This window comes from Bactrocera dorsalis, chromosome 5, assembly GCF_023373825.1.
Source record: "Bactrocera dorsalis isolate Fly_Bdor chromosome 5, ASM2337382v1, whole genome shotgun sequence".
NCBI lineage: Eukaryota > Metazoa > Arthropoda > Insecta > Diptera > Tephritidae > Bactrocera > Bactrocera dorsalis.
Window position 1 is genome coordinate 21,950,087 of NC_064307.1, and position 26,403 is coordinate 21,976,489.

Here is a 26,403-nt window from a genome sequence, read left to right on the forward strand (position 1 = left end):
TCAGGTGAGTGCTTACAAGAAAAAACTAATAAATGAAATAAGAATTTGCAATGCCAGTTCGTATCACTTCGGAGGCTTATAATTGTGCATGTGTGTATGTACGCATGCTTTTCTGATAGTCTGAAAATATAATACAATAAAAGGCAGCTAAATGCGCTAAAAAGGAAATAACTACCTCTTTGTTGTTGTCTTATATTTTTTCACCTAATTCGTTGCCTACATTGCTCTTGAAAGCTTCTATGAAGACAATAAGGTAGGGTCAAAGTTAAGAGATTTCATAAGCCTTCTAAATTACCTGTAATTTGGAAAGTTCTTACAGAAATAACAACCAAAATGATTCGGTTGATCTTCAGCTAAAATTAGGTGCTAAAATTGTGTAGAACTCCCGGTGTTGAGGGAAAATAACTATAGATATTTACATGCAAATCTTCTGAGAAAACATAATTGTTATTTGTCACTAGGTTGCATGTGGCTTAACATTCGGGTATGAGCCAAATCAAGTTCTTTGCTTTAAAACTTTTTTATTTTATTTGTCAAGATACGGATCTTCATTAAATGTCTTTTTCCGTAACTCTAACAAAACGTTTTCCATTAAATGCAAATCGTTGGCCATTTACGCTTTCAGATTTAACTGTACATATTTTTGAACTTTTGGGATAAGAGTTAGAAAAAAGGATTTTGCTTAGTGTGCAACGGCTGACGGCCCGAAGAGGATGTTTGGGAGAAGAGACTTAGAATGATACCGGTGTCCTCGAAAGTTTTCTGCTATGTTAGAAGTTTGCTATTTTTTGTTGTTCTTGGTCAAAGTATAATTGTAGTTTTAAAAATCTGAGGACGTTCAGAAATACCTTTTTTTGTCCGAACTGACCGTTTAAAGCAGATCGAGAACGAGTTGATGACGACGAACCACGTCCAGAACGGCCATCAACATAAACACGTAAAAAATAAAGGTATTAATGCTTCAGAATAGACGATTAACAGTCAGAGATTTTACTGACTTCGTTGGATTATCGGACGGACCAGTGAAAACTATTTTGAAAGATCATTTGGGTCCAAGAAAATTAAAAGCACGATTGATTCCAAAATCACTAAATTTTTTTTCGAAAAACAGCGCTGCCGCAACCTCTGTGAAACAATGCTTGCGACTACACGCATGACATTAAACATGCTGTTACTGGCGGTGAGTCTTGGATATATGCTTACGAAACGAAAACAGACGATCCATCGGCGGAATATCGTAGCAAAGGTGAATCGACGCCAAAAAACCACGTCAAGGCAAGTCTAAAATCAATATAATGTTGACAGTTTTCTTCGATTGTGGAGGTATGATGCACTCCGAATTCCTTCCGATCAGCCAAACTGAAATACTGTTGAAGTATTATGCGAAGTTATTTTGCTGCGTGGCTATTCAGCAAATTTTAGGACCGCTCCGGGGGAACCGTTTTCAGTCAATTGAAGACATTCACCGTGAATCGCTACGCACATTCGAGGCTATTCCGGAGCTTAATTTTAACAACTGTATCGAGGATTGGACGAAACGTTGGCACAAGTATATTGGGGTCAATTGGAATTACTTTGATGGTCACGACTTAAAATTTCAAAATTGTGACCAAAGTCTTATTATATTTTACTCAAAGTAGTATACTTGCTTTTTTAGCTCAACATACAGTACCGACCGCCGTTTGATCTTAAGTTGAAATAAAACAATTATTTCCTTAAAAATAAAACTTTATTTGTATACACTTCCAAAGCATATGTATACTTAGGTACATAAATACAAGCATTTTTATTTCAAATACATTTAAATTTTACAAACTAGCAAAAATCAAGTTTCGTCTGCTATACAAGTATACTCTAATCAAATATTTTTTAATACTTAAATATGTTTGTTACATTTTCTTATAGAAAAATAAGCAACAGTAATAAAAATTGCCAGCCACGACTTGGTAATTAAAATTCAAAAAAAAATATTTAAATACAATTTCAATAAAAAGGGCTTTTGTGCTCAAAGCAACTCAAAATATGGTAGAAAGTGCGAGTTACACCGCCAGCGGTGCAAGCTTTCCTAACAGTTATTACAAATCTTTACATATTTTAAAAGCTTGAAGCTGCTTTTTCGGTTTGTTCATCGAATTTTTTCGTAGTATTTATATATAAAATTATATGTACAATATATGTATGTATGTATGTTTGTGTATATAAAACCTTGTAGTAGATCCTTATAGGATTCAGTAGCTGAGTATCATGTTTAATGTAAAATCTCAATCACTTTAACTTAGAGTGTAAGTTTTCGAGTAGACAAAACGCCACCAAACTCCTCATCCCCTCAGTTCTTCAGTTTGTGACCATTACAGCTAGCAGCGACAGTCCTTAATGCAACCCATTAGGTGGGACTGTTTGGTGCGGCTTATCACGTAGATGTACGGGTCGAAGGTGAAATTCAATGCCGTCAGCACATCGGCCAAAATGAAGAAAGGATGCGCCTTCGGCACACGATTCGGTAGAATAGCCATGGGTATGGCAATCTGTGAAGCATAAGAAAAAATAAAAAAAATGTAAGACAAGTATGTAAGACACATTTTAATTGCTACATTGAGGTCAATGGTTGTTTATTCAATTGAGCGCGCTCAAGGCACCCGACGCACGGCGCACACTTACCATTTGCGGCATCCAACAGATCACGAAAGAGATGCTGAGGAACGCCATCAGTTTGGCGAATTTAATCTCATCGGGGGACGTATTGGCTGTCATGGTGCCACTATTGCTGCGGTGATACAGTGACGAGCCGCTGCTGCTCGATTTGCCTTCGATCCACTGTATGCTGCCCTTCTCACGTTGCAGCGTGTCGTAGTGGATGTGACGTTTGCTGGCACGCTTGCGGCTGATTACACACAGAGCACGCATCACGAACAAATTACAAGCAACAATTACGACGCACAAAAGGGTGCCTGCAGTGTGTAAAGAAATAAAAAAAACCAACAGACAATTGGCGGATTAGTTGGGGAGCAAGCGCGAGGTCTATCGCTTATCAAATAAAGTGGCAATTCGTATTGATTTCTAATTATTGATATTTATTGTGTGGGTAGAGCAATTGAATGCGAATTTATCAAATGTTATTGTAACTGCTGATACTAAAAATTTACATACAGTGCATTACCATGATATTTGATGTGTACTAAAAAGAGATTTTTTATGATTAGAGAAGGTGACACCGTACTTTCTCACACGCATAAATTTTTTGAGTTATGGAAACAACTGAAAGTCGCTAGAGACCAAATCTGGTGAAACAGGTGGATGCTCTAACAATCCGAACTTAAATTCATGGATTTTAGCCATTGTCAAAAAGCTCTTGTGGCATGGTGCATTGTCCTGATGAAAAATGATTTTTTTCTTCTACAAACCGCGTCTTTTTTCACAAATTTTATTCTTCAACTGGTCCAAAAGGTTGCAATAATATTTTGAATTAATTGTTTTACCAGTTTGCAAGTAATCCAGAAACAAAATTCCTCTCGCATCCCAAAAAACTCATGCCATAACCTTTTTGGCCGATTTTCGGACACGAACTCGTTTCGAAGCCCAACAACCAGGTTCACACCACTCTTTCGCCTCTTGTTTTGATTTAGGATCATGGTGATAGACCCAAGTCTCATCCATAGCGATGACTCGACGCACAAAATTCACTTTATCCTTTTTAAAATGCTCCAAATGTTGCTGAGAAGGTCGCATTCGAATGTATTTTTGGTGCATTGTTAACGAATGCGGCACCCATTGTGCACACAGCTTTCTGAATCCAAAATTTCACTTAAAATAAGTATAACCCACACTGCTTAATGAGATGTGTAGAGTCTCTATTAAATCTCTCTGAGTCAATGTATTTTGAATTTGACTTCTGGTGTTGATGCGCTTTTTGGACGTCCTTCACGTGGATCGTCTTCAAGGCTTGTGCGACCACGTTTAGATTCAGCAACCATCTTTCTACTGTTCTGATTATAGGTTAATAATCATTATACATTTTTAACATTCGTTCGTAAATTTCTGTTGGTGCTACACCTTCCAAAAATAAAAATATTATCACTGCACGTAAACCGTACAACCTTTAGGTGGACAAATCTCTGTAGCAACATGTTGCAAGAGTATAAAAATGGCTGAAAAGATCAGACTGCTTCTTATATCGAAGTCAACAAAAAAAATTGGCGATGACATTTACGTTCTGATCGAATTCGATCTGTGATTGGTCTTAGTAATATTTATATTCATTCCTTATTTTTACCATCAGTTCCTTCAAGCTGCTATATAATCTTTAATGTTTTATGTTCAAAAAGTATAAACTTTCTGAAAGTTTTCTTGGGCCCAGCAGTCTATTAACATATTATTGCTCACAATTCTTCCGTCCAAAACAGTTAACTATAATTGAGTTCGATCTGCAAATAGTCTTCTCTGTTGCTAAAGCAAGCAAATGATATATCTACCGGATTCACATCTTCGAAACTGTCTTTTTGTTTTGGTTTCTAAAAAGAATAGTTCCCTACATATTCTACACTCTTCATTTCTTCCATCGATTCATTTTTGTCAACAGTTTCCTTTGCAGAATGATGAAAGATAACCAAACTCATATTGGGGGTAACAGTTTAGAGGTTTCCAGGCAATAAATTCACGTGTGAAAAACGTGTCTCTTGCTCCTAAATTTACAAGTATGAGTTTCGCCTGTATTACTTTCACATTCATTATAGCTCTTGCCTTAACTTCCTGTGGAAACTTTATTTAACTGATGTCCTTATAGACAACTGCTTCTTAACCGAAATGTAGTATTACTTTTACATACCAAAAATTAGCATGACATTTAAACAAATCTTAAAATTATGTATTCTTAATAAGCCAAGTGAAGAGACTCACCAAAAGACATAAACAACACGGAGTACGTTTTATTCCAAAATCCCTCAGCATCGCGGTAACGCAAGCATTTCGGATTTGTTGGATTACTCTCATCGATGTAGGCGCCAAAGCCTGTGAAGGGCAAAAACGTGACGACAACCGCAATAATCACCAATATATTGATGGTTTTACGAACAAGCGCGTACGTGATATGCTGCAGTGTACAGTTATGGGAGAAGAGAAAGAGCAAACAAAATTAGACAATAAGAAGAATTAAGTTTCGATTATAAACATTATTGGGTAATAATTTTTGTACACATTCCGCACACAAGCTTGCTACTAAAAACTTCGGAAGTACTGAAGCTTTAAGAAGGTATAAAATTTTTGGGCTTTAAATCGTTTTAAAAATATTGTGATATGGTGATATGATGACATACGAACCTTATGATAAATGAATGGTCTAGCTAGTGCCATAAAACGTTCAATCGCCATCACTGCCGCAATGCAACCGGAACTGAGTCCGAAGAAGCGACACAGTACTTTCAGTGTGCAATCCCAACGGACGTAGGCCTTGAACTCATCCTCGGGAACATATATTTTAAGCATTAGCGTTGTTAATATGCCGAGCAGACCGATAAGGTTATTCGACACCAAGCAACTGCAATAAGAAAGAGTGTGAAGTTAGATATTGCTGCTTAAGGAATTACATGAGTTTACGGGTTTAAAAGAATCGAATATTGCCAAATTAAATTCTACAACACCTCTAGAATATTGTCCTACATTTTCAAGTAGATCCGAGTAATAGTTTCGGAGATACAGCCTTGAGAACTTATGTGCTCGAGGCTAGCCAGGCTAAGTGCGCCGTTCTTAAATCCCTCCCGCGTTATTCTCGAAACTGTGTTTTTGAAGTCGGTTGACAAGATTTCTCGAGAACTACTCAACCAATCTTCATAAAATTTTATACAGGTCTTTGGGATACAATTCTTAAAGACTTGGACGAAGATTTTTTTTTCAACTATTTGAAAAAAAGGCGGGAAATTTCAATTTTTAATTTCAATATTTTTCCTTCGTCCAAGCTCTAAGTTAAGGTTTTAACTAAAACTCGTGTTTTTCCCCTTCAGATAATCTTGTAAGGCGTCCTGCCAACGTGAGTGCTTCTATTTTCGGAGGGGCCGCTGTAAATGGCATCGCAATGACCGAATTTGAAATATATGTTTCCAAAAATATCAGATTTTTTTGTTAATATATGCACTATTGTATGTTTGTAACAATAAAAATTTCCAATAAAATGTTTCACTTTTTATATGAGAAAAAATTTTTTGAAAAAAAAACTGTTTTTTCCCGTGGAAACCCATGTAACGTCTTAAGCACTTTTAATCCTTAAACTGCCAGGCTTTTTTAATGGCTTTCTGCCTTGAAATATCATACATCTCTGCCTATTTCATTCAATGTTCGCCGCCTGATACAATTTTACTACTTTCACGCTCGTTTAATGTGCAAACATATTTGCATGCGTTTGGTGAAAACATATAAATTCGGAATGTTACTTGACTTATGTCTCGTTCAGACACGCATGCTTCTAAATATAGATATGTACATATGCAAATAGCTCAATATTTCCAGTCAATTTTTATTACAATTCAGCGATGACTTGTGTGTTTATGTACATACATATATACACGTGGCTATAAAATAGCGCCTTAACAGCTTAAATACATTAATGTTTCTTTTACTGGCTTCTTATCATCAAAAGCGCTAACGTCTCACATAAATATGTATATACAAAAGTTCAGACCGTTTTTCAATGCGCAAAATGCAAAGGAAAGCCGCTTATGATTCATTTGAATAAAATATGAATGGCGTAAATGTAATGGATTTAAGCTACAAATTCAATCTGATCTCATAAAAAACGAAGATGATATAATTTTCCTGGTTACTTTTGACATTGACATCTACCCTGTCTGTTGCTGTTGTTTGCAATTTTTGTTATGAATGAATATTACTTTCATGTTTCCGACTATGCTTTTCCAGATCCGTTTATAAATATAACAAAAAAATATTTCTATGTCTAAAAATAAACTACTTTTTGACTAATAACATTTGCAAATTTTGTTGTTTTTTTTTTGTGTTTCGGTTTACATGCTCAAACTTTGATTCTTGACATTGGAAAACAATGGCTATTTGCCCAAATCATAGATACAATCTCCGAAGAAATTGTTCAGATCGGACGAAAATTACACATAGCTGTCATACCAACCGACCGAACAAAATTTATCTTTATATATATAAAGTTTCTGACCGTGTGTTTGCATTTGAACTGCTCCTAAACGGATGAACCCATTTTGATGATATTTTGTGTGTATGTTCAAGGAGATTGGAGAATGGTTTAGATTTACAATTTGGTCCACTGGAAAATGTTTTTTAAACTATTTTTTCATTTTTAATCAATTGTTAATCTTGGAATGTTTGACCGATAGATGGCGCTACCATAGAAGTATCCAATATTCAAACCTTAAAATCTATGGGTGGCTATAACATTTTTTTCATACCTCCTAACTATTGGAGGGGGTATCTTCACAAGCAATTTAAAATTGCAAAAGGTCTGGCATAAAAAAATAGAGGCACAACTGAAGTGTTGATAAAAAATTTGAGATATACAGAAATCTTTTCGAAGCATTGCACAGAGCAATACAATATCTAAACGGGAACGATGAATACATACATACATATACATATGCGTACAATTTCAAACTGATCCTTCCTGAAAAATAAAAAATTGCTAAATATTGGAAATGGTAGAATAGAACTGCAATCAAATACACAATGCAATGAATTAAAACTGGTTCATTTATCATTCGATGAATAATATACCACGGGCATCCCAAAAGACTGATGCCTTAACCTTGCCAGCCGATTTTTTTGTCTTTTCACGCTTGAGAACCGTTTCGTAATATGCAGTCCACCAGGCTGACAATCGATTAGACTCGATTGATTTTACTGATGCACAGCCCAAATTCAATAGTATTTTTACCCCAAAAACCAATTCTTTCTTAACGCACAAAATGCTTTTAGATTCATTTTTTGCTTCATCAAAATGCGATTACTCCTTAACTAATACTTATAATCTAACTAATAGAAATCATATAGATGGTATTAGTAGTACTACCTATGTAACAGCCACAGTAAAACGTAGGCGGGTCCTCTAGTTTCTTGTATAAAATTTTCACTGCAACCGACGTTAAAGTTTTTTCTTGCTCATAATTAAAATTTCAAGCCAGGTGGCAAACATTCTTAAATTTTTTTAATTTTAAGCTCTTTTAAAACTTAAGAGTTTAATGTGCTTCCTTATTTTACCATTTTTCAGCAAAAATTTAATAATTGTGCCAGCATTTCATGGTAAAAAGAATTAAGAATTATTACTATATAAGAGATATACTCACAAACATTATAGACATTTTGTGAAATTTAAAAAAAATAATTTTCATATTTCATTTACATACCTTTGAAAATATCACACCAACATTTTAAATCGATATCTCAAATAGTTTTTGACTTACAGTCTTGTAAATCGAAGCCGTTTAGTTCGGTCAGCTCAATCAGTTTATCTTTACATGAGTTTTTCATGACACGACAATTTTCAGTTCATGTTCTGTATATAATTCCCTACATAATGACCTACTAGCTTTCCGTCTCATCATAAATCTAATTTAACAAACCAAAGAACAACCAAAGTTTTGGGTAGAATCCCACTTTTTAAAACGCGCTGATTTTGTAAAATTTTAATTTTTTTGACCCAAGATTTGGATAATGTCTGCTAGTATAGAGTTTTAGGAATCACAGCTGTAGTGAAGGATCTTTTCTTAACGCCATAGGAGATAGCGTGAATGGATAAAAAATATTTTTCATATAATATTTTTTTTCAAAATTTGATAATATTTCTTTGTTTACTTAAAATATGAACGAGGGTTTTGACGATTGCAAAAAATGTTTATTGTTATCATTTTTTCAATAAATTAATTAATTTACTACAACTTTTAGACAATTATTGGCAAAGTTCCAAACAAATAGGTTGATTTTAGGAATAAATTTTAAAACATGTTGCCTTGAAAAAATTAGTTGTTATCGAAAAAAAATTTAAATAAATTCGCTTCACTAGTTTCTGAGAAATCGTCAGCATCGGCTTTGAAAACGATGTTTCTGGAAAAGCATGAACAGAGATTGAAGTAGACCAGTCTGGTCTGACGGGCTGCTCTCCCAAAGGTTCTATCTCCTACATTTTTATTATATTCTAAACGTGTCATAGTATTAAAAAAGTTTTGCGTATGATTCAAGCTGTGAACGAGGTCAAGAAGAAATATCTCCTGTCATCGAACAAACAATCATCGCATTCGTGACTTGGCTCACATGTCACTGTTGACAGCCATAACTTTGAAGTCGTAGATAATTTGGTCTATCTTGGAACCAACATATCAGCACCAATAACAATATCGGCTTTGAAATCTAACGCAGAATAACTCTTGCTAACAGGTACTTCTTTGGACTAAGTAGGCAATTTTTCCAATAAAGTTTTCTCTCGACGAACAAAAACCAAACTCTACAAGTCTCCCGTCCTGCTACCAGTATATAGTGTAGAGGCATGGGCAATGACATTATCTGATGAGATGGCCTTATTAGTGTTCGAGAGAAAGTGTTTACAGAAGATTTATGGTCCCTTGTGCATTGGCAACAGTGAATGCCGCGGTTGATGGAACGACGAGCTGTATGAGATAAACTGAGAATTGATATAGTTCAGTGAATCAAGAGTCAACGGCTGCGCTGGCTAGGTCATATCGTCCGGATGGAAGAGAACACTACAACTTTGAAGGTTTTCGATTCAGTACCCGCCGGTGGAAGCAGAGGAAGACCTCCCCTCGAATTGGCGCCTAATAGAGAAAAGAAGAAACGGCGCGATTTTGTTATCTCGGCTATAAGCGCGTAAGCGGTGTTTTCGCCGATAAAAAAAGAGACCTTAGAAAAATACTCTTAAAGTTAAGAGAAATAGTTGAAAGTCATACCTACATATAATTTTGTCATTCGCTACTTTACAGTTTATTAAATGTCCTTCTTGTCCATTTTGTCTCCTGCCTTCGAAATAATTTTTTAAAAAATTTCAACTTTAAACTTCCTCAACTTCCATACTATTGAGAATGTTACAATGGAGAATTAACTATATACTATGTATATGTCAAAGCTTGCTATGCTACTATGTACATACAAATATCAGAAAATATGTATGCATTTATGTATTATATATGTTTACACCTGTATGCTTTTGATGTTTAATTGCCGAAAGCCGACAACTGTGACTTCTCACCAGTGAGAGTATGTGTATATGCATTCCATGCAACACAGCATAAATGTTTTTGTATCAAAAAACACGCCTTTATATAAACATGCATACACAATGTGTACATACATATATATTGCTCTTTTATTACGAGTACTAAACTTTATACCTTGAATTTATGCCACTTCCTGCATACATAAACGTTTGCTGGTACAACAGAGAAATATTCACAAAAGTGTGGGAGTATGAACACACATTTAGAGTAAATACATATGTATGTACATATATACGCACGTGCGTAAATATATTTGAATGTGGCATGTTCAATATACTTTGATAATCAAGGAATTAGTTATCAATAAGAGTGCTCATTAACTCTTCCGGTCATTGGAATATCTCTCATAATGAATGTACTTATTTACGGTTCTGGTAAAAAAATCGAAAGAAAATAATAATAAATTGAAAAAAAAGAATTGGTAAACATTGTTACGGTTTTTGAAAAAAAAATAGAAAATGTAAACTTTATATTTTTTCCTTTGGCAAAATAACCTACAACCCCAATATGCGGCATATTTATAAGAGATTGTTATCGGCCCAAAATGTATATATATAAGCATGTATATTTACATATTATGAGTTACAAATAAAACCGTTTTCGATTGTTTTATTGCCGGGTAATTCATCATCAGTGGCAAGTGCGTGTGTTGGCGATGCATAAAATTTTATTGCATTAACGCGTATTTACATGTAAATGAATTGATTGAATACACATTTGTGCGGTAGGTAGAAAATTCGCTTGATAGCATTCGGTTAATAAAATCAACAAAAGGAGATTGAACGAGAAAGAGTGTAAGCGAGAGAGAAAGCAAGAGAGTGGAGTTCCTAAAATGCCGCAAGTAAGCTAATAATAATATTTGAAGAGTCAGCAAAATATTTAAATAAATCTGTAAAACAAATATTTTTTTTAATTTTCCATAAAGTTTGCGAAGCATAAACCAAAATCACTTTAGTAATGAGTAATCAAATGATATTGATTACTTACACGTGCCTATACAAAAAAATAGAAATAAGAAGCAATTAGCGGAACACTTCAAACCTTTCTTCCTGGAATTTTGTTATTTTCTTTACTACCTTACTTTAATGGTAGTAAGATACTTGTAGGCACTAAATTGTTGCCAATACATTTATTCGTTGCTTCAAGGCTCATTTGAAATTGTTTGCTCGGCTAATCCTGACCTAGATATTGTTACGGTGTTAATGTGTACTTTTCTGGCAACTTTCTTACAATTTTAATCTCTATACAAAATAAAGCAAGAAGTGGCTGTTTGGTTATGAACAAATTGGTTCACAGTCTTGTGCTTTTTCTTGCAAATATAATAGCTCAACTCATTTAATAATTGAATTAAACTTTAAGGACAATTTCGACTCCCTTTTTAACTACTAAAAGGAGAAATAGAGTGATGGAAACTCGAAAAATTTGCCATCATTTATTTGAATAAAAAATATTTAACTTGACTACGTTAGATATAATTTTTGATATATTAACTTAGAACCAGAACTTCGAGGATCCACTTAAAATTGGTCCTAGAATTCTTCACAGCTTTTATACTTTCGCAGCACTCCCAAACTAATCACAATCTTGCTGTAACTCAAAAAGGGTTGAAATTAGACTTAAATTTGTTATAGTGAAATAGGAAGGCCTCTTTTGTACACGCTTCGAATCTGAATTGGACCATTGTCGTGTTTTTTAAATACACTTATACTATCTGATTAAATTTGACTCAGACAGGTCAATTTAAATTGCAAGAGATAGCAGAGGATCTCAACATCTCTTATGGTTCAAGTCCACACATTTTGATTAATGAGATATTTCACAACGTAGCTGAGTACCAAACATTCTCGAATACTTACAGGAAAAAGTGAAAGTGTTGTTGGATGAATATTTAATACCACAGTGCTATAGTAAAGGAGTTTTCAGTAAGAGCGTTTGCATGGCCACCACCGGCGCGATTACAGACGTCCAGGTGCTGAACCCGATTTTCGACGGTTTTCAAGTGTAAATCGGCCGATGCTGATGCATTTCATGTTCGATATTCGTACGAAGGTGGTCAATCGTCGCTGGCTTGTTGACATACATAGACATAGTCAAATCGTACGACCGATGGGGCCAATTGGCTGGGTCATTTCATGAGATAACACGTTCACCAAATTTGATTTTTCGTGACATTCGCTGTGTGGCTTGTGGCGCCGTCATGTTGGCAAATATTCGGTTATCATTGAGGGGTAGCGATTCCCATTCACATTAACGTGGCGGTTTTGATCATCACTGCACCAAACCGTAATTTTTTCGGGATGCAATGGAAACTCATGGAGTTCGTGTGGATTGCTGCCTGACCAATCACGCATATTTTGCTTATTGACAAAGCCATTGTTCCAGAAATGAGCCCCATCGCTGAAAATGAGTTTTAAATGAAAATCCGGATCATTTTCAATTTGCTGCTTAGCCTAATTTACGAACATAGGACAATTCTGGAGGTCAAGCGTACAAGTATGTATGGATAAGTAGTTAGGATATCATAATCAAGCGAGTAATATTTCTAGAGCATTATTTAATGTGATCTATTTATCTTAAAGTACAAGTCAATCACAAATATTTTGTAAAACATTTCTTCAAAAAATACTATATTCTTAAAAAAGTATTAGTATTTGAAACAGTTTATAAATTTTCGAAATAATAGACCATTTTATTTTTCAATATTTTTTCTTAAATCAGAAGGCAATATGGTATCTGACAATATCTAGATTGAATGATCTGATTAATTGTATTTTAACACAGATAATGGATTGACTTTCACATAGTTGATTTCGTCCCCAATATTAATATAATCGTATAGCGGTTCGCTGTGCTCTAATCATCCACAGACATTAAATTATACATACATACTATATGTATATAAAATATTGACTATAAAATAGTTTTAATGAGTGTACCACATGTTTGTGGAAATTGCTTTAAGTGAGCCATAACTCGCATAAAATCCCGCATGCAGAGCCTCAATTAATGACTTTGCTAATTCTCCTCATTTTATATGAATTACACGCTTTCATTAATGAACAGCAACTTTGTTAATTTTTGGTCTACAAGTGTGTGACATTACCATACTTACATACGAGTATATGTATGCAGTCATAAATACATGTAAACTTTTATTGTATAATGTGTGTTTCACAGGTATGGTAATGAACGTGTGCTTTTGACTTTTGGAAGCATTGCAAATCTGGGTATGTACATTGATTTTTCTTAATCCCTCTATGATAGAAACATATGCAGTAATAATATCAATTGAACGCTCTTGTTACCTTTTGGGATTTATTGTATTCAATTCGTTATCTCAGGACTTCAGTTCAGTGTAATAGATAAGTTTGTACTTTTTCGAATAAATTTTTTTTCGGATTTGCGTTTATAAATACTACAATTTTTGAGCCGAAACTTGTAATTTTGAAGCTTGACCACGGAAAATGAGTTTAAGAAATAATTAAAAATAGAGGTTGATTATTTTAAAACCCTTTGCAGACAGTTACGACCATGACGACGATAGAAATCTTTACAATACTCTTTGAAGTGGTTGGTTTCTAGAAAGCACATATCTTGTATGAATTTTCATCCTATCATCTTCTTATTTAATAAAAAAAAAAGAATTTTTCGTCAGAATTTAGAATAGTCTGCTTTTGAAACCGCCTAGCCATGCCAGAGTTTCAAATGTATATGTTATATTTTGGAATAAGGGGTGAGGTCAAAGAAAGTATTTTGTTTGTATTTTTATGAGCAACATCTCTGAGATCCGCTTGTTCTGACTGCACTTGGGACCAAATTTGGCTCAAACGAATTCAGATACTGGCGAGATATGGCAATTTACATACCCATTGAGCAAGAAATTGGTCTCAACTTTTCACCAGCCCATATAGCAGGGAGACGTCGCTTGGGAAGGTCGGCTAACTCCAGTTCTTACAAACTGTATTTTGTGCGCTTTCATTTTAAGATCTGGACGTAAAACTCGCCAGGACGTTCTACTATATATGTATGTATGTTAGAAACACATTCTTTACAGAACGTGAATTTTCGTAATACAGTTGAACGATTTGCGTTGTTCAGTCGTAATTCTTTCCATGATGAAATGATTAACAGTACTGAACAAAAATAACAGAAAAAAACTTGAAAAAAGCATCTCTACTTGGATCACCCGTTACATCTATATGTCGATTAGCTTTCGGTTATATAAACAAACGTTAGGTGAATTATCTCTTGTGCAACTTGTAAAGAATATAAAAAACATAAGTGACACTAATAAGCTCAACAATTAATCGCATAAAATACTTCTAACTCTTGAGTGCTTGCTAAATCGCAATTCAATAAGTGTTCGCACGTCATTACTTAACTGCACGAGGATACTTGATTGCTCTCCACAATGTGTAAAGCTTGTATTAACATTCTCAATTGTTAAGGGAATTTCTTGAATATCTATAAGCAGGAATTTTTACATTAAGAGCTGTTAAGCATGCTCACTCGAGACACAAAAATACATATAATCTTTGAAACGTCATTTGCAAAACGATGAATGAACACATGATTATTCAAACAACATGGTGTCATAGTTAGATTTAGATAAGTTCTAGTGTTTTTAGTAAGTTCTCATTGGATAAGAGGAATTTGTGTATGGAGAAATTCTTTATGCAAATCAGTCAGTTAATTTGTTAATATTTTTTTCTTAAATTTAATTAAAATTAAACATAAAAACATTTTATTGAAAAAATAATCTCTCCCTAAGGGAAATCTAATTCGTGAAGTTATTTCTTAAAAACATATTCGTTTTTCAGAAACATATAATTATGGAAATATCCCTCGTTTAAATATGTAAATAAGTTAAATTAAAATAGATGATTTAGTTTAAGGAAAAGTAAGACCACGTACATATAACCGATTTTTATATGGTGAAGAAATGTTTATCATTATTGGCAGACAAATAAATTTCGAAACAAATTATTACTTTAAGAAGTTTCGTGGGACTAGACGAGTCGGCTGCTTCAATCTTTGTTAGTGTTTTTCAAAATCGATGTTAACGATTTCTCAGAAACTAATAAATGGTCTTATTGAAATTTTTCACAACTATTCTGAATGAGATGACCTCGTGATTGATTGAAGGATTTTTTTCTGAGTACAACTAATTTTTTCAAGCGAATTTGTGGTAAAAATTAAATCCAAAATCATACAATTTGGAAAAAAATTAATTTTTCTCCAAATCCTTAGATTAATACCAACCTATAAACAAAAACAATAGATTTATTCTTATAAGGCCACAGAGAACGTATGTCTATTTTTTTCCTAACAGGCATCACCATAGTATAGTACAAAACGCATTTCTCCTCCTAGAAATATCAGACAGATACATTTACTGCTTTTAATGAATGATAATATGATGTTATCAAATATCCCTTCCGCTTTCTTACTCTTTATTCAAAGTTTCATAAAAAGTGTTACAGTGATCGGATTTAGTTCAAATATGCGCCGTTTCGTTCGATAATCTGTTTCCATCCAGACGGCAACTTCATAATAGCCCCCTACTAGAAGCCACTTTTCACAAGCCTCTTTTGAGTTCAACTTTACACCAACAAGGGCGTTCGCCATAAACAATAACAGGAGAATCACTTGGCACTATGTCCGGGCTATCTCCTCTCATCCGAGCTCCCGTAGCTTCTGAGGAGTCATCAACGAAGAGTCTGGTGTTGTCCTGGTGGAACACTACACCATTCCTGTTGGCCAATTATGGACGCTTCTGGTCGATCGCTTGCTTCAAGCGATGAAGTTGTTCGCAGTAGATGGTAGAATTAGGCGTCTGACCATATGGGAGCAGCTCCCTTCCAAATCCCACCAAACACACAGAAAAAATTGGAGTTCGTTCCGTCCATCAAGCTTCTGGGCGACGTCACGAGATGCCACATGCCAGTCTAACTCGATGTTTTTTATGATTTGATCGGTATTCGTCGTCCCAGGTCTTCCGCCGTTTGGCTTATTCATGGTGTCGTTTTCAACCACTCTGAATCGTTGAATCCTCTAAAACACCATTGATCTCACGGAACGTTTCTCTAGCGGATTTGCCTTTAACGAAGGGAAAATTGCTCAAATTCCGGCGTTAGTGAACTCGTCTATAACTGTTGACCGCAATATCTAAACTATTCATACATAACGTCGTTTTATAAGTTATGTCAAGACCTTTCAAAGAAGGAAACGGAAATATTTGACAACCTAATAGTATAATAATTAGGTTATCGAGAACCTTACGAGCTTAAGGTATTCATCAATTTGTTCTTGAGTTACCTCGCGGATTGCCGGACGGCTGCTGAATTCTTCCCAGGTCACACCTTACTGACATCACTTGCGATCCGGATGAACATAATCGATAACGATACAAGCAGAAATTGCAGAGAATTTTACATGAGAGAGATGCTGGAACACCTCCTATGCCTTTGTCCAGCACTATCTAGAACTCGTCTCAATTATCTAGGAGTTTCGGAGTTCAAAGGTCTGGACGAAGTATCAAACGTAGATATCAAGTCTCTTTTAAAGTTCGCCAAAAAGGTGACGTCCTGTGTGACGAATACTTCACCTCGAAATAAAATGAACCTCCATCAGGGATTACTAAGGACTAATAGGTCTATATGTATAGTGTCATAGCCGGTCAGTATAACCTAACATCGCGGATACCGATAACGTTCAGGGTCTTTCTATGAACAGTACAAATTCGTTTTTCCCGAAAAGTAGGGATTATCCATCTTGTATAAATACTCAGTTGTTCTTTTTCGGATCAAGGACATACGCAAAGATCCAAGTAGAGGTTTAACTGAAGTATCAGAATTGTTTAATATTGACTGATAAGAAGTAAGTTCAGAGCTGGAGGCTCTAAACACTTTGTCGATCTATAAGGACCTGTATTCTAAGCTGTCCAAGTGAAATCCTGAAAGTGAGATGGCTTTCTCAGGATCAGATATGAACTTTTGAACTTTTTATGCTTTTAATTGCTGAGCTAGCTCGAATTGAATAGCAAATGATGCAATGCCTTTATGAAATTCGCATCGATTGGTAATTGCTGCTACAAAATACAAACTACAACTGTAACCTAAAACTATAAATTAAAACTACATACTACGAATGCTGGCTTGCTCACATTGTATCTATATTAGAATATATGTATTATGAACTATTGATTTATACTCGACAACATCAGACGGCGTGATTGAACTGCTGGAACAATAATTCTCTCTCTTGTAATAATTGAACATTATAATAAGCAAAAGAAAGAAAGAAATACATATTTGTTCTTAAAAAATAGTGTGAACATAATTTTATTATTTTTTATTTCTTTACTTCTGAAAAGCCATACCTTCTTTAAACATTACCTTACACATCTTATTTTACCATCTTTAAGTTGCACAGATTACATTAAACTCTTACCGGAGCGTCATCGAACCTCGAGCAATGAATATTTTATTGTGGTCTAGCACTGGCCACACTATGGGGAATATGCTAGTGACATTTTACTGCGTAAACACAATTCGATACACTTGAACCAAGTACACAAGGTAACATTCGGTACACGAAAAGCGATAACTTCTTCGACTATTGACTTATTGCTTAAATGGATGAGTGAATGTCGAATGTGTTAGGTTAATTCAATCACGATTTTCACGTGCCAATCAGAGCAATTCACACTTCAGATTAGCGAGTTGTAGATGTTGAAAGCAAATGCATGAAAATCATTGCGCTTTTAGAAATATATATGTATATATTTTCATAATATAGCTTATAAATATGTTTGCAAAGAAGCACTAAACCGTTTGCCAGCCACTGCGTATGATGAACTTTATGCAGGAAGGACTGTTAGACAGCATATCATGATGAATATGCGACATAAATGAGGAAAAACCAAATTGAAATTGATGGCATTGACATAAATATGCAAGAAGAAAGTAGAAAAATGTAAGACGTAGCAAAAAATACTTTGCTGTCAATTGCAAAACGTTACGCTTTTGGCAAAAGCTTGTCAAAGAAAAGGAGATTATAAACATACAAACACCTAAGCAAGCCTTATAGTATGTATATTGGCGGAAGTTATAAAGATATATATGTAAATAAGCAACCTAGCTGAACGGAGTTATTGTACCCAAGTGGCAAACCAAACACCAGCGGCTGTGATAAGCTCACAAGTCGCCAAGTTCGTTAGAAATCTTTTACTTATTTTATTTAAAAAATAAAAACAAATCGTCAATTTAAATTGGACATTGAAGTGATGAAAGCACAAGAAGTTATTTCCGTACAAAATAGACAATTTACAATATGAGACATTGTTATAGATATGTATGTAAGAGTTTGTGCACTAAAATGCTTTCAATGTGCTTTCTGATGGTCATCAAATGAGGGTCGCATCGAGCCCACAAGTAGTTGTTAGCCAGCTGCAATACCTATGTATATGGGAAATAAATGTTACTTTGCGAACATAATTTAAAATTTTCCTCCTCATGGGGTCAATAAAGAATTGGATAATTGAATACTTGCTACCCATTAAAGCCAGTAGACCATGGCGACCGTGTTATTGATACTAATGAAATATTTTGTTCCACTCGTCTGCCGGTCTGGCGTTTCGGTAGAACAGTGCTTGACCATTTTAAACACAATTCATAAAACCGTCAACATTCTTCTGCACTTTTCTAAGAGTTTTCTCTTATTTTTCTGTTCACTGATTACAATAGTTTGCAGCCATTTTGCTTATTTGTGATGTTGGAGACAGTCTCGTGCTAATTTTGGGTTACTGAAGCCGAAAATGATAGTAAGAATTTCCCAGTTTCAAAATCTGTTTTGTGTTGCCACCAATCGAAATGCTCGACCGGATCTCAACTGATGGATTATCTGAGACGTAGCCGTGGGCAATATTTAAAAGAGAGAACCTTCAAAAAATAAATGCCAAAGATTGTTCTTTTGTACAATAATTAGCATAATATATGAATAATAATTAACACTCCCCATTAAATTTGAAGTATTTAAGTTTTTTTCTTTAAAAAGGTAGGGAATCTCGAAATGGTTCCTTCTTTATAAAGTTTTGCCAACAGCTGAAGGAATTCCCCGGTCTTTTCTAATGTGTTTTTAGTATAAAAGTGCTCGACTAAGTACAAGCTATTTAAATTAAATTATTACTAAACAGTTAGTAAAAAAAAATATCTAAAATATAAGTAAGTTGAAAGCTACGCAATAAAGTCAACATCTTTTAAATGCGTAAAAGATGAAAAATGTTTTTTTATTTGTGTATCTTCTGCTTCCTTTGATTTTTCCTCTGCTTCACTTGCTTCCCACTGAGTTTTCAATCAAAAGTAAATAAGAGAATTAACTTTTGGCAGCATTTAATACGATTTCTGCTCACTTATACAAGTATGTACATATGTATATATGTTTGTAGTAGGTAGGTAGGTAAGTATATACGAGCATGTACATATATAATATACAATATTTGATGGAGAAAAGCGTTCATATTGGCAACTCCAAGGAGGCCTCTTTGTGGAATTACTTAGTACAACAAATCTGCTGCTGAAATGTTAAAAACTTACTAACAAAACCATAAACGATAAATAAGGAACACTGAAAAGCGTTGATAAACGGCCCATTGAAGTCATAGTTAAGTGATATACGTGTAGGTGTTATAGGTTATTTTTAGTTATATCAGCATCTAAAATAGTTTTTATTAAAGATATAAATTATAATTTAAAGTTCACATATTGCGGGTTTTCCGTAGAGCAACATTTCAATATGCAATCAAGATAAACTTTGGCTGGACTAGTTCAATTATACCGCGTGCCCAAACCAAATCGATGAACTTTTATTTGATAAGTTATTCCTTTTATTATGTTCGTATGAGTTTTGACCTTCATTTTTCAAGTATTGTATGTTTGACAGCTCTTTGTTTACGACGCAAAATGTTTGTCTGGCGATTTTTCCTTGAAAAATAATGAAAGACTGGTTTGCTTGGAATTTTGTATTTTCAACGGCTAAAGAGTCTTTAAAGCTAAAGTGTTTTTCGAGGTCTACTTTACCACGAACACAAGTATTTGAGTGGCACAAGGCAGTGAAGATAGTGAAATCATCGAAAAGAGTCCTAATGCGATTCGTTCACCCAACTCTCATAACACCGAAAAAGTGAATGGAAAGAAGAGTCGCAGAGGATCTCAGTAGCTCTTATGGATCGAGGCAACACAATTTGGTTAATGTTTTGGGTGTGTTGTGGATATGTTTTGGGTATGTCAGTGATAGAGTAGTATCAAAAGACCTGGATGGTTTGCAAAACGGCTTCGAGTAGAGGTCGAAAAAGAGATAATTGACATCGTAGCTGCAGACTCAACAATTCTGCATGCATACTGGCAAAACATCAAATTCTCTGAAGGTACTGAAGATCAGTGAGGCCCAGCTGAGGCTTATTACAATTTATAAGAAGAGTATGGAAAATTGAATTAAGCATTACCATGCTTTTATTAAAATTATATGTTTATAATATTTAGAAAAACTCACATTTGGAATAACATTGTATGTACAAAAGCAAATTCCTGAAACTTAGCTGAGTTTTAGGTTACATTTCTGGTAGTCATAAATCTAAAAAAAAAATTAAAAAAAAAGGTAGCCCTAATACCAGTACTTGTATATGTATATGTAAAGATATAATTGACATAAAAATAAAAGAATTTTAGTACGAAATCTCATGCTCGAGTTCAATTGCATGCAAGTAGTAGCGTGTAGAGTGTAGCGTTTAGTGTTCATTAAGAAAACTCGTACATTGGAAAACATAGATATGTGTATGTATATTACAACAACAACGAAAATATTAAAAACGTGACCTTTTTCTGACAAGCTATTAAATTAAATAGACCGGCTAGCAGCTAACGATCGATGAGCAAATTTTTCAACTGAAAATTTTATTTTATTTGTAAAATTTTGGATTATTTTACAAAATGGAACCAAAATATACGAGGTTTGACAATTAAGTAATGAGACTGATTTTATTGCCGCGCTTGTGGTAAACCTGTGACCTTGAAATTCCCTTTCTCTTTTTCCGGCATCCCTCCCCTCTCCATTGATATATGTATGTACCATCGCTCTAGCTTGTTTAGTTCGCCTGCTGCGTCAAGTTGAGTAGACGTGTGTTTGTAGTGCTCGTCACGAAAATGAAAAAACGAAATCAAGAGCAACGCGTCGCGATAAAATTTTGCGCCAGATTGGGCGAAACAGCTTCGGAAACGTACGCTAAAATTGTAAGAGTGTAAGGTGATAGTGCTCTTAGACCCGGAAACCAAACACCAAATCTGACAATGGTTGTCTCTGCGCGCGCCCCGCCCGAAAAAAACTCGCATGAGCAAGTCGAAGGGGAAAACGATGATTATTGCTTTTGTTGATAGCCGTGGAATCGTCCACAAAGAATTCGTTCCACCGGGGAAAACTGTGAATCAAGTCTACTATTGCCAAGTACTCGAAAGATTGCGAAAACGAGTCAACAGGGTGCGCCCAGACATCGCTCGTAACTGGATCCTTCATCACGACAACACGCCGTGCCACACCGCCCTCAGCGTATCCCAGTATTTGGCCTCTAAAGGGATCGCCATGTTGCAACAGCCGCCTTATTCGCCCGACATGTCACCCTGTGACTTTTTTTGTTTCCTAAAACAAAATCGGTGGTCAAAGGACCCATTTTGAGTCGTTTACGGACACCAGGCAGCCGTGACGAGGGTACTCGCGGACATCCCAGTCGAAGCGTTCCAGAAATGTTACGAAGCATGGAAAACGCGCTGGAATCGCTGTATAGCTGCCCAAGGGGACTACTTTGAAGGGGATGGCAGAGTTGTAGAATAATTTTCAAATATACGGTTTTTATGGAATCAGTGTCATTACTTAATTGTCATACCTCGTAAGACATCGAGTAAATATGTACATAAACGTATGGAATACTCTGTCTGGTATATGATAAAACAATTAATAAAAACTATGAAATTTTTCGCTGAAAAAGCTTAAGATTGCCAAGTCTTTGTAATATGGTACACGTGTTATGTTATACATTCAGTGATTTTTAAATACAGTCTTTTTAAGCAAATATTTTGGACCATACATGGGGAAAGGGAACTTCTAATAAAACATATACATATATACATATATGTAGTATACAATATATAAATAAATTTTTCGGAGTCTCACAGAGCTTTACAAACTCTCACTGAAAATGGAACTCAGACTGTATACCGTACTAGTCATTTTAGTTTTACTCGTTCTCCAATTGCAACTTTTCGTGCTCTATTCGTATTGCCATTTGATGGTCTCTACTGGCATTTCGTCGAATTGTTGCAAATTTCGAGCGTACATTTTCTTTACAAAATGCTCAAGAGTCAATTAGACAAAGAACTACTCAAAGTAATGAAAATATTGCTCCACAGTTCAGTGGTTTTTGATCTGATGAAAACATCGGTCCGTACATCTTTCAATATGAAGCTGGTGACACCGTTACTGTCAATGGAGAGCGGTGTAGATCGATGATAACCAACTTTTTATCACCGCAATTGAAAGAAGTTGGTTTTGACAAAATCTGATTCCAACAAGCGGAGCTACTTCCCACACAGCGCATTCAACAATCGAATTATATTGGAAAAAGTTTGGAGATTCGATTATTTCAAGAAATTGTGACATTGACTGACCACCAGAAGTTGTTATTTAACACCATTAAACTACTTGGTTGGTCTTTACTAATAAACCTATGAACCTAATCATATATATACATATATCATGAAATATCGCAAGATATATTTTTTAAAGCATAAAAAGCGAATATGATAGATTTCAACAGCGTCGTTCGTCCGCTACTCAAATTAATGAACAGAGCATATCTTAAATTTGAAAAACATTCTCGCCTCTACATTTATATCTAAGAGCTACCTAAAGTAAGTTTATTTATGATAACATTATTCACATACAAACTTATTTGTTGAATTTAAAAATGTAAACAATATTGTCTGCACTTTATTTTCCCGAAGGCTCTTAAACTTGAGAAAGGTTTATTTTCTGAGTGTCATTCACCGGTAGAATGGTTAACAAATTACTAATATAAAATTCAGAAGGACACAGGTCAAGAGAAGCAAAGTAGACATATTTGTGAAAAGAATGAAGCAATAACCAGCAGTGGACAATGAAAGTAAGCTTGTATTATTTACAAGCACTACACATACTTCGTGGATTCATTGATGCTGAAAAAAGAGCAACAGTGGCAAACAAAGAGACATATGTACATATATATACATATATGAATAAGATGATAAGAGGACACGACAGTGCAAAGTTTGTGGTTCATATTCTGGCCATAAAGTTATTTTGCGAGCTGAGGTGCAGGTTAGGTAATATTTTTGTGTAAGGAATTAGCAAAGATAATTAAACTGTCCAAACTTGTATCCCGCATGAGCCCTCATATAATATGCTTGTAGCATAAATATGACTCATACTTAATACTAAAGTAAAGTAGATTTTATGATATAGAAAATAAACAAACTTTTGTATCTACTTGTGGCAGCTTAAGAGGTAAATAGGAGGGCGAAAAGATATTGACAGTGTTACAGGTGGTGTCAATGTGAATTTGATTGGGCGCTCTTTCTCCTCGTATAAGTGTTTATATGCTTTCCATATAAGAATTTGAAAAAATCAAAAATTTTTTAATATTAATTGGCATCATCATTTTTCAGCATGAGTTTCATGTTTATCATCATTTTAAAATCATATTTTGTTTGTATTTTTTTAAGATAAAATTTTTTCCTCAAATAGTATTACTCATATGAACTGCCTTTCGCTGAGTAAATTCTCTTTCTGAGCAAAAAGTGTTAATATTGATAACATATATTTGTAAAGAAATATTTCTAAAATTAAACGTACTGACATACTTCATTATTCATATTTCCAAAAATCCAGCAGCGACATCCATGCAAAATTATTACTTAGAAATATTACTCATACGCCGTGCTGGACGATCGTACATTTTTTGCGGTTTCTGAGCAAATTTATCATAATAATATATATTTTTTAATACTAACAGAAAGAAGAGATTTTAGCAAACTTAAGACCTACTCTAATTTTAAAAAATTTTAAATTTTGTTTAGAGATTTTTTGATTAAAAATTGGATTTTTTTCCGTTGTTAGGTCAGTATAAGGAAAAAAAATAAATTGTTTAAATTAAAAAAATACTGTGTGCTTGAAATATAGGAATGTTACACTAAATTTCATGAAAAAAAAATTTTTTTTTTCAAGATAAAAATAAAAAACACAAAAACTGGGTTATGTGATTTTTTCACATAAATTTTGAGGTTATACGAAAAGAGTCTGTAAACAAATGTTGTAGATCTTTTCATTACCTACAACATTGCTATATAACTTTCTCTACAAGTTTTGTCGGAAATCGAAAAAAATCAGGTTTATCAGATTTTGTTTATAAATGTACTAGTCTTATACTAGTTAAAAACTTATACCAAGCTCCTAGTTCAAAATACATTGTCAATAACGATTTGATTTACATATTTATGGAAGAAAGGCTGATCCTGCGGCAGATATATGCCTTATGTTAGAACAAAATTTCAAAAACTTGATAAATGTGATGCTTTACGTCTTATTCCTAAACAGTTTGATGGTTCACTGGAGGAGTAATATGTATCTAATATATATAAGAGCAACAATTTTCAACGATTCTTCACTTTCATTTTCTTTAACTATAAACTTACCGCAACAACAACGTATATTTGCTGTTCTTCGTCGCCTTTTTGCGCGCCAAAATCGCCAGCGCCAAGGAGTTGCCAATAACGCCGAGCAGCAGCACAATGCCGCTGAATAAGAAGCGGTGCCGATTATGATATAACGCCAGTGACTGCTCGATGATGCTTGGTGCTGCGGTTGAGCTGAAATTCGCGATGAAATCACTTGTTGTGGTTTCCGCCGAATCGAAGGAGATCAAAGTTGAAACGCTAATATTAGCCATGATTTTTGCTATATTTATTAATTTAATTTCTACGTTTATGAATCGTTGAACTTTTCAGCGGAAGTTGCAGGAATTTGCTACCCCAACACAAAGGCAAAACACTTTGAATTCACTGTTATTTGTGGTTGCGTTTTGCATATTTTGTTTTTGTAGGAATTTCACACAAATATTTGATGTTGTTTAGAAAAAATATTTTCTAAATTTATTCCATTTAAAAATACACCGTTACGGCATTTGTGCAGCTTCATTGAACAAACTTGAGGAAACAACTTTCAAATTTCAATTTACCGGCTGATTTTTTAAACGGAAGCTCTGTAGACACACACTCCATATGTATATGTATTTATGTACATATGTGTATTGTCCATATAGTTCTTCAATGCAACTTTCCAACCTTCCAATTGCCTATAATTTCAACTCATTTTATGAATTAAATTTCAGTTGAAAATTTAAAGTTTGCACAAACACATTCAAAACACAAACGCCGGTCGCTTGCTCGCCGTGCTCTGCTATGTCGTACTGTGCGGTGTTATGCGCACTTGAAATTGTTTACAACCAATCGTTTACGCGGCTCGTGGCGTACTATCGGAGCGTGTGCCACTGGAATATTTCACTTGCCGGTGGCAGCGCCGGCGCTGCTGGAGCTAAGGTCAGCGTTAACCGCAACGCGGCGGCAGCGATGCCAGCAGAAATGGCGTCTACAGAGCCACTTGATGCCGCGGAGATGTTTATAAATGCTGATAATACCATAAGGAGAAGAGCAACAACATTGCGCGGCAGCTTTGTAATAAGTGAAGTAGCTGCGGAAGCTTGCGGCGTGGCTTCACAGCGTGAAGGCGTCAGTTGCAGCCCTGAAGTGTGTGTGTGTGTAATCATTGATTCATTAGCTTTGTCTCTGCTTTTGACGGAAGCGTTGTGAGGTATTCCCTGAACTTGTGTCCTACGTGGTGTCGGATTGTTTGCCTAATGAAAAATGGTTTGTAAGAGGAGAGGTGCATTTTTTCTTGATTTATGTACATTTTTCTGTTTTTATACCCTGAACAAGGTATATTACGGAAATGAAAATGTCAGAAACCCTATGCAATTTATATCTAAATGATTAGCCTGACAAGCTGAGTC

General features: G+C 34.8%; 1 protein-coding gene across 1 annotated transcript; it reads right to left on the reverse strand.

The window, feature by feature from the left end:
* Positions 1 to 1,762: 1,762 nt before the first annotated feature.
* On the reverse strand, positions 1,763 to 25,881 carry LOC105230088 (prostaglandin E2 receptor EP2 subtype). The gene is made up of 5 exons (XM_049457614.1): positions 25,031 to 25,881; positions 5,314 to 5,530; positions 4,894 to 5,086; positions 2,659 to 2,948; positions 1,763 to 2,525 (listed from the first exon to the last, which is right to left on the reverse strand). Exons 1-5 carry the CDS (start codon positions 25,282 to 25,284, stop codon positions 2,355 to 2,357), a joined length of 1,125 nt encoding a protein of 374 aa, XP_049313571.1. The 5' UTR covers positions 25,285 to 25,881; the 3' UTR covers positions 1,763 to 2,354.
* Between the last annotated feature and the right edge of the window lie 522 nt (positions 25,882 to 26,403).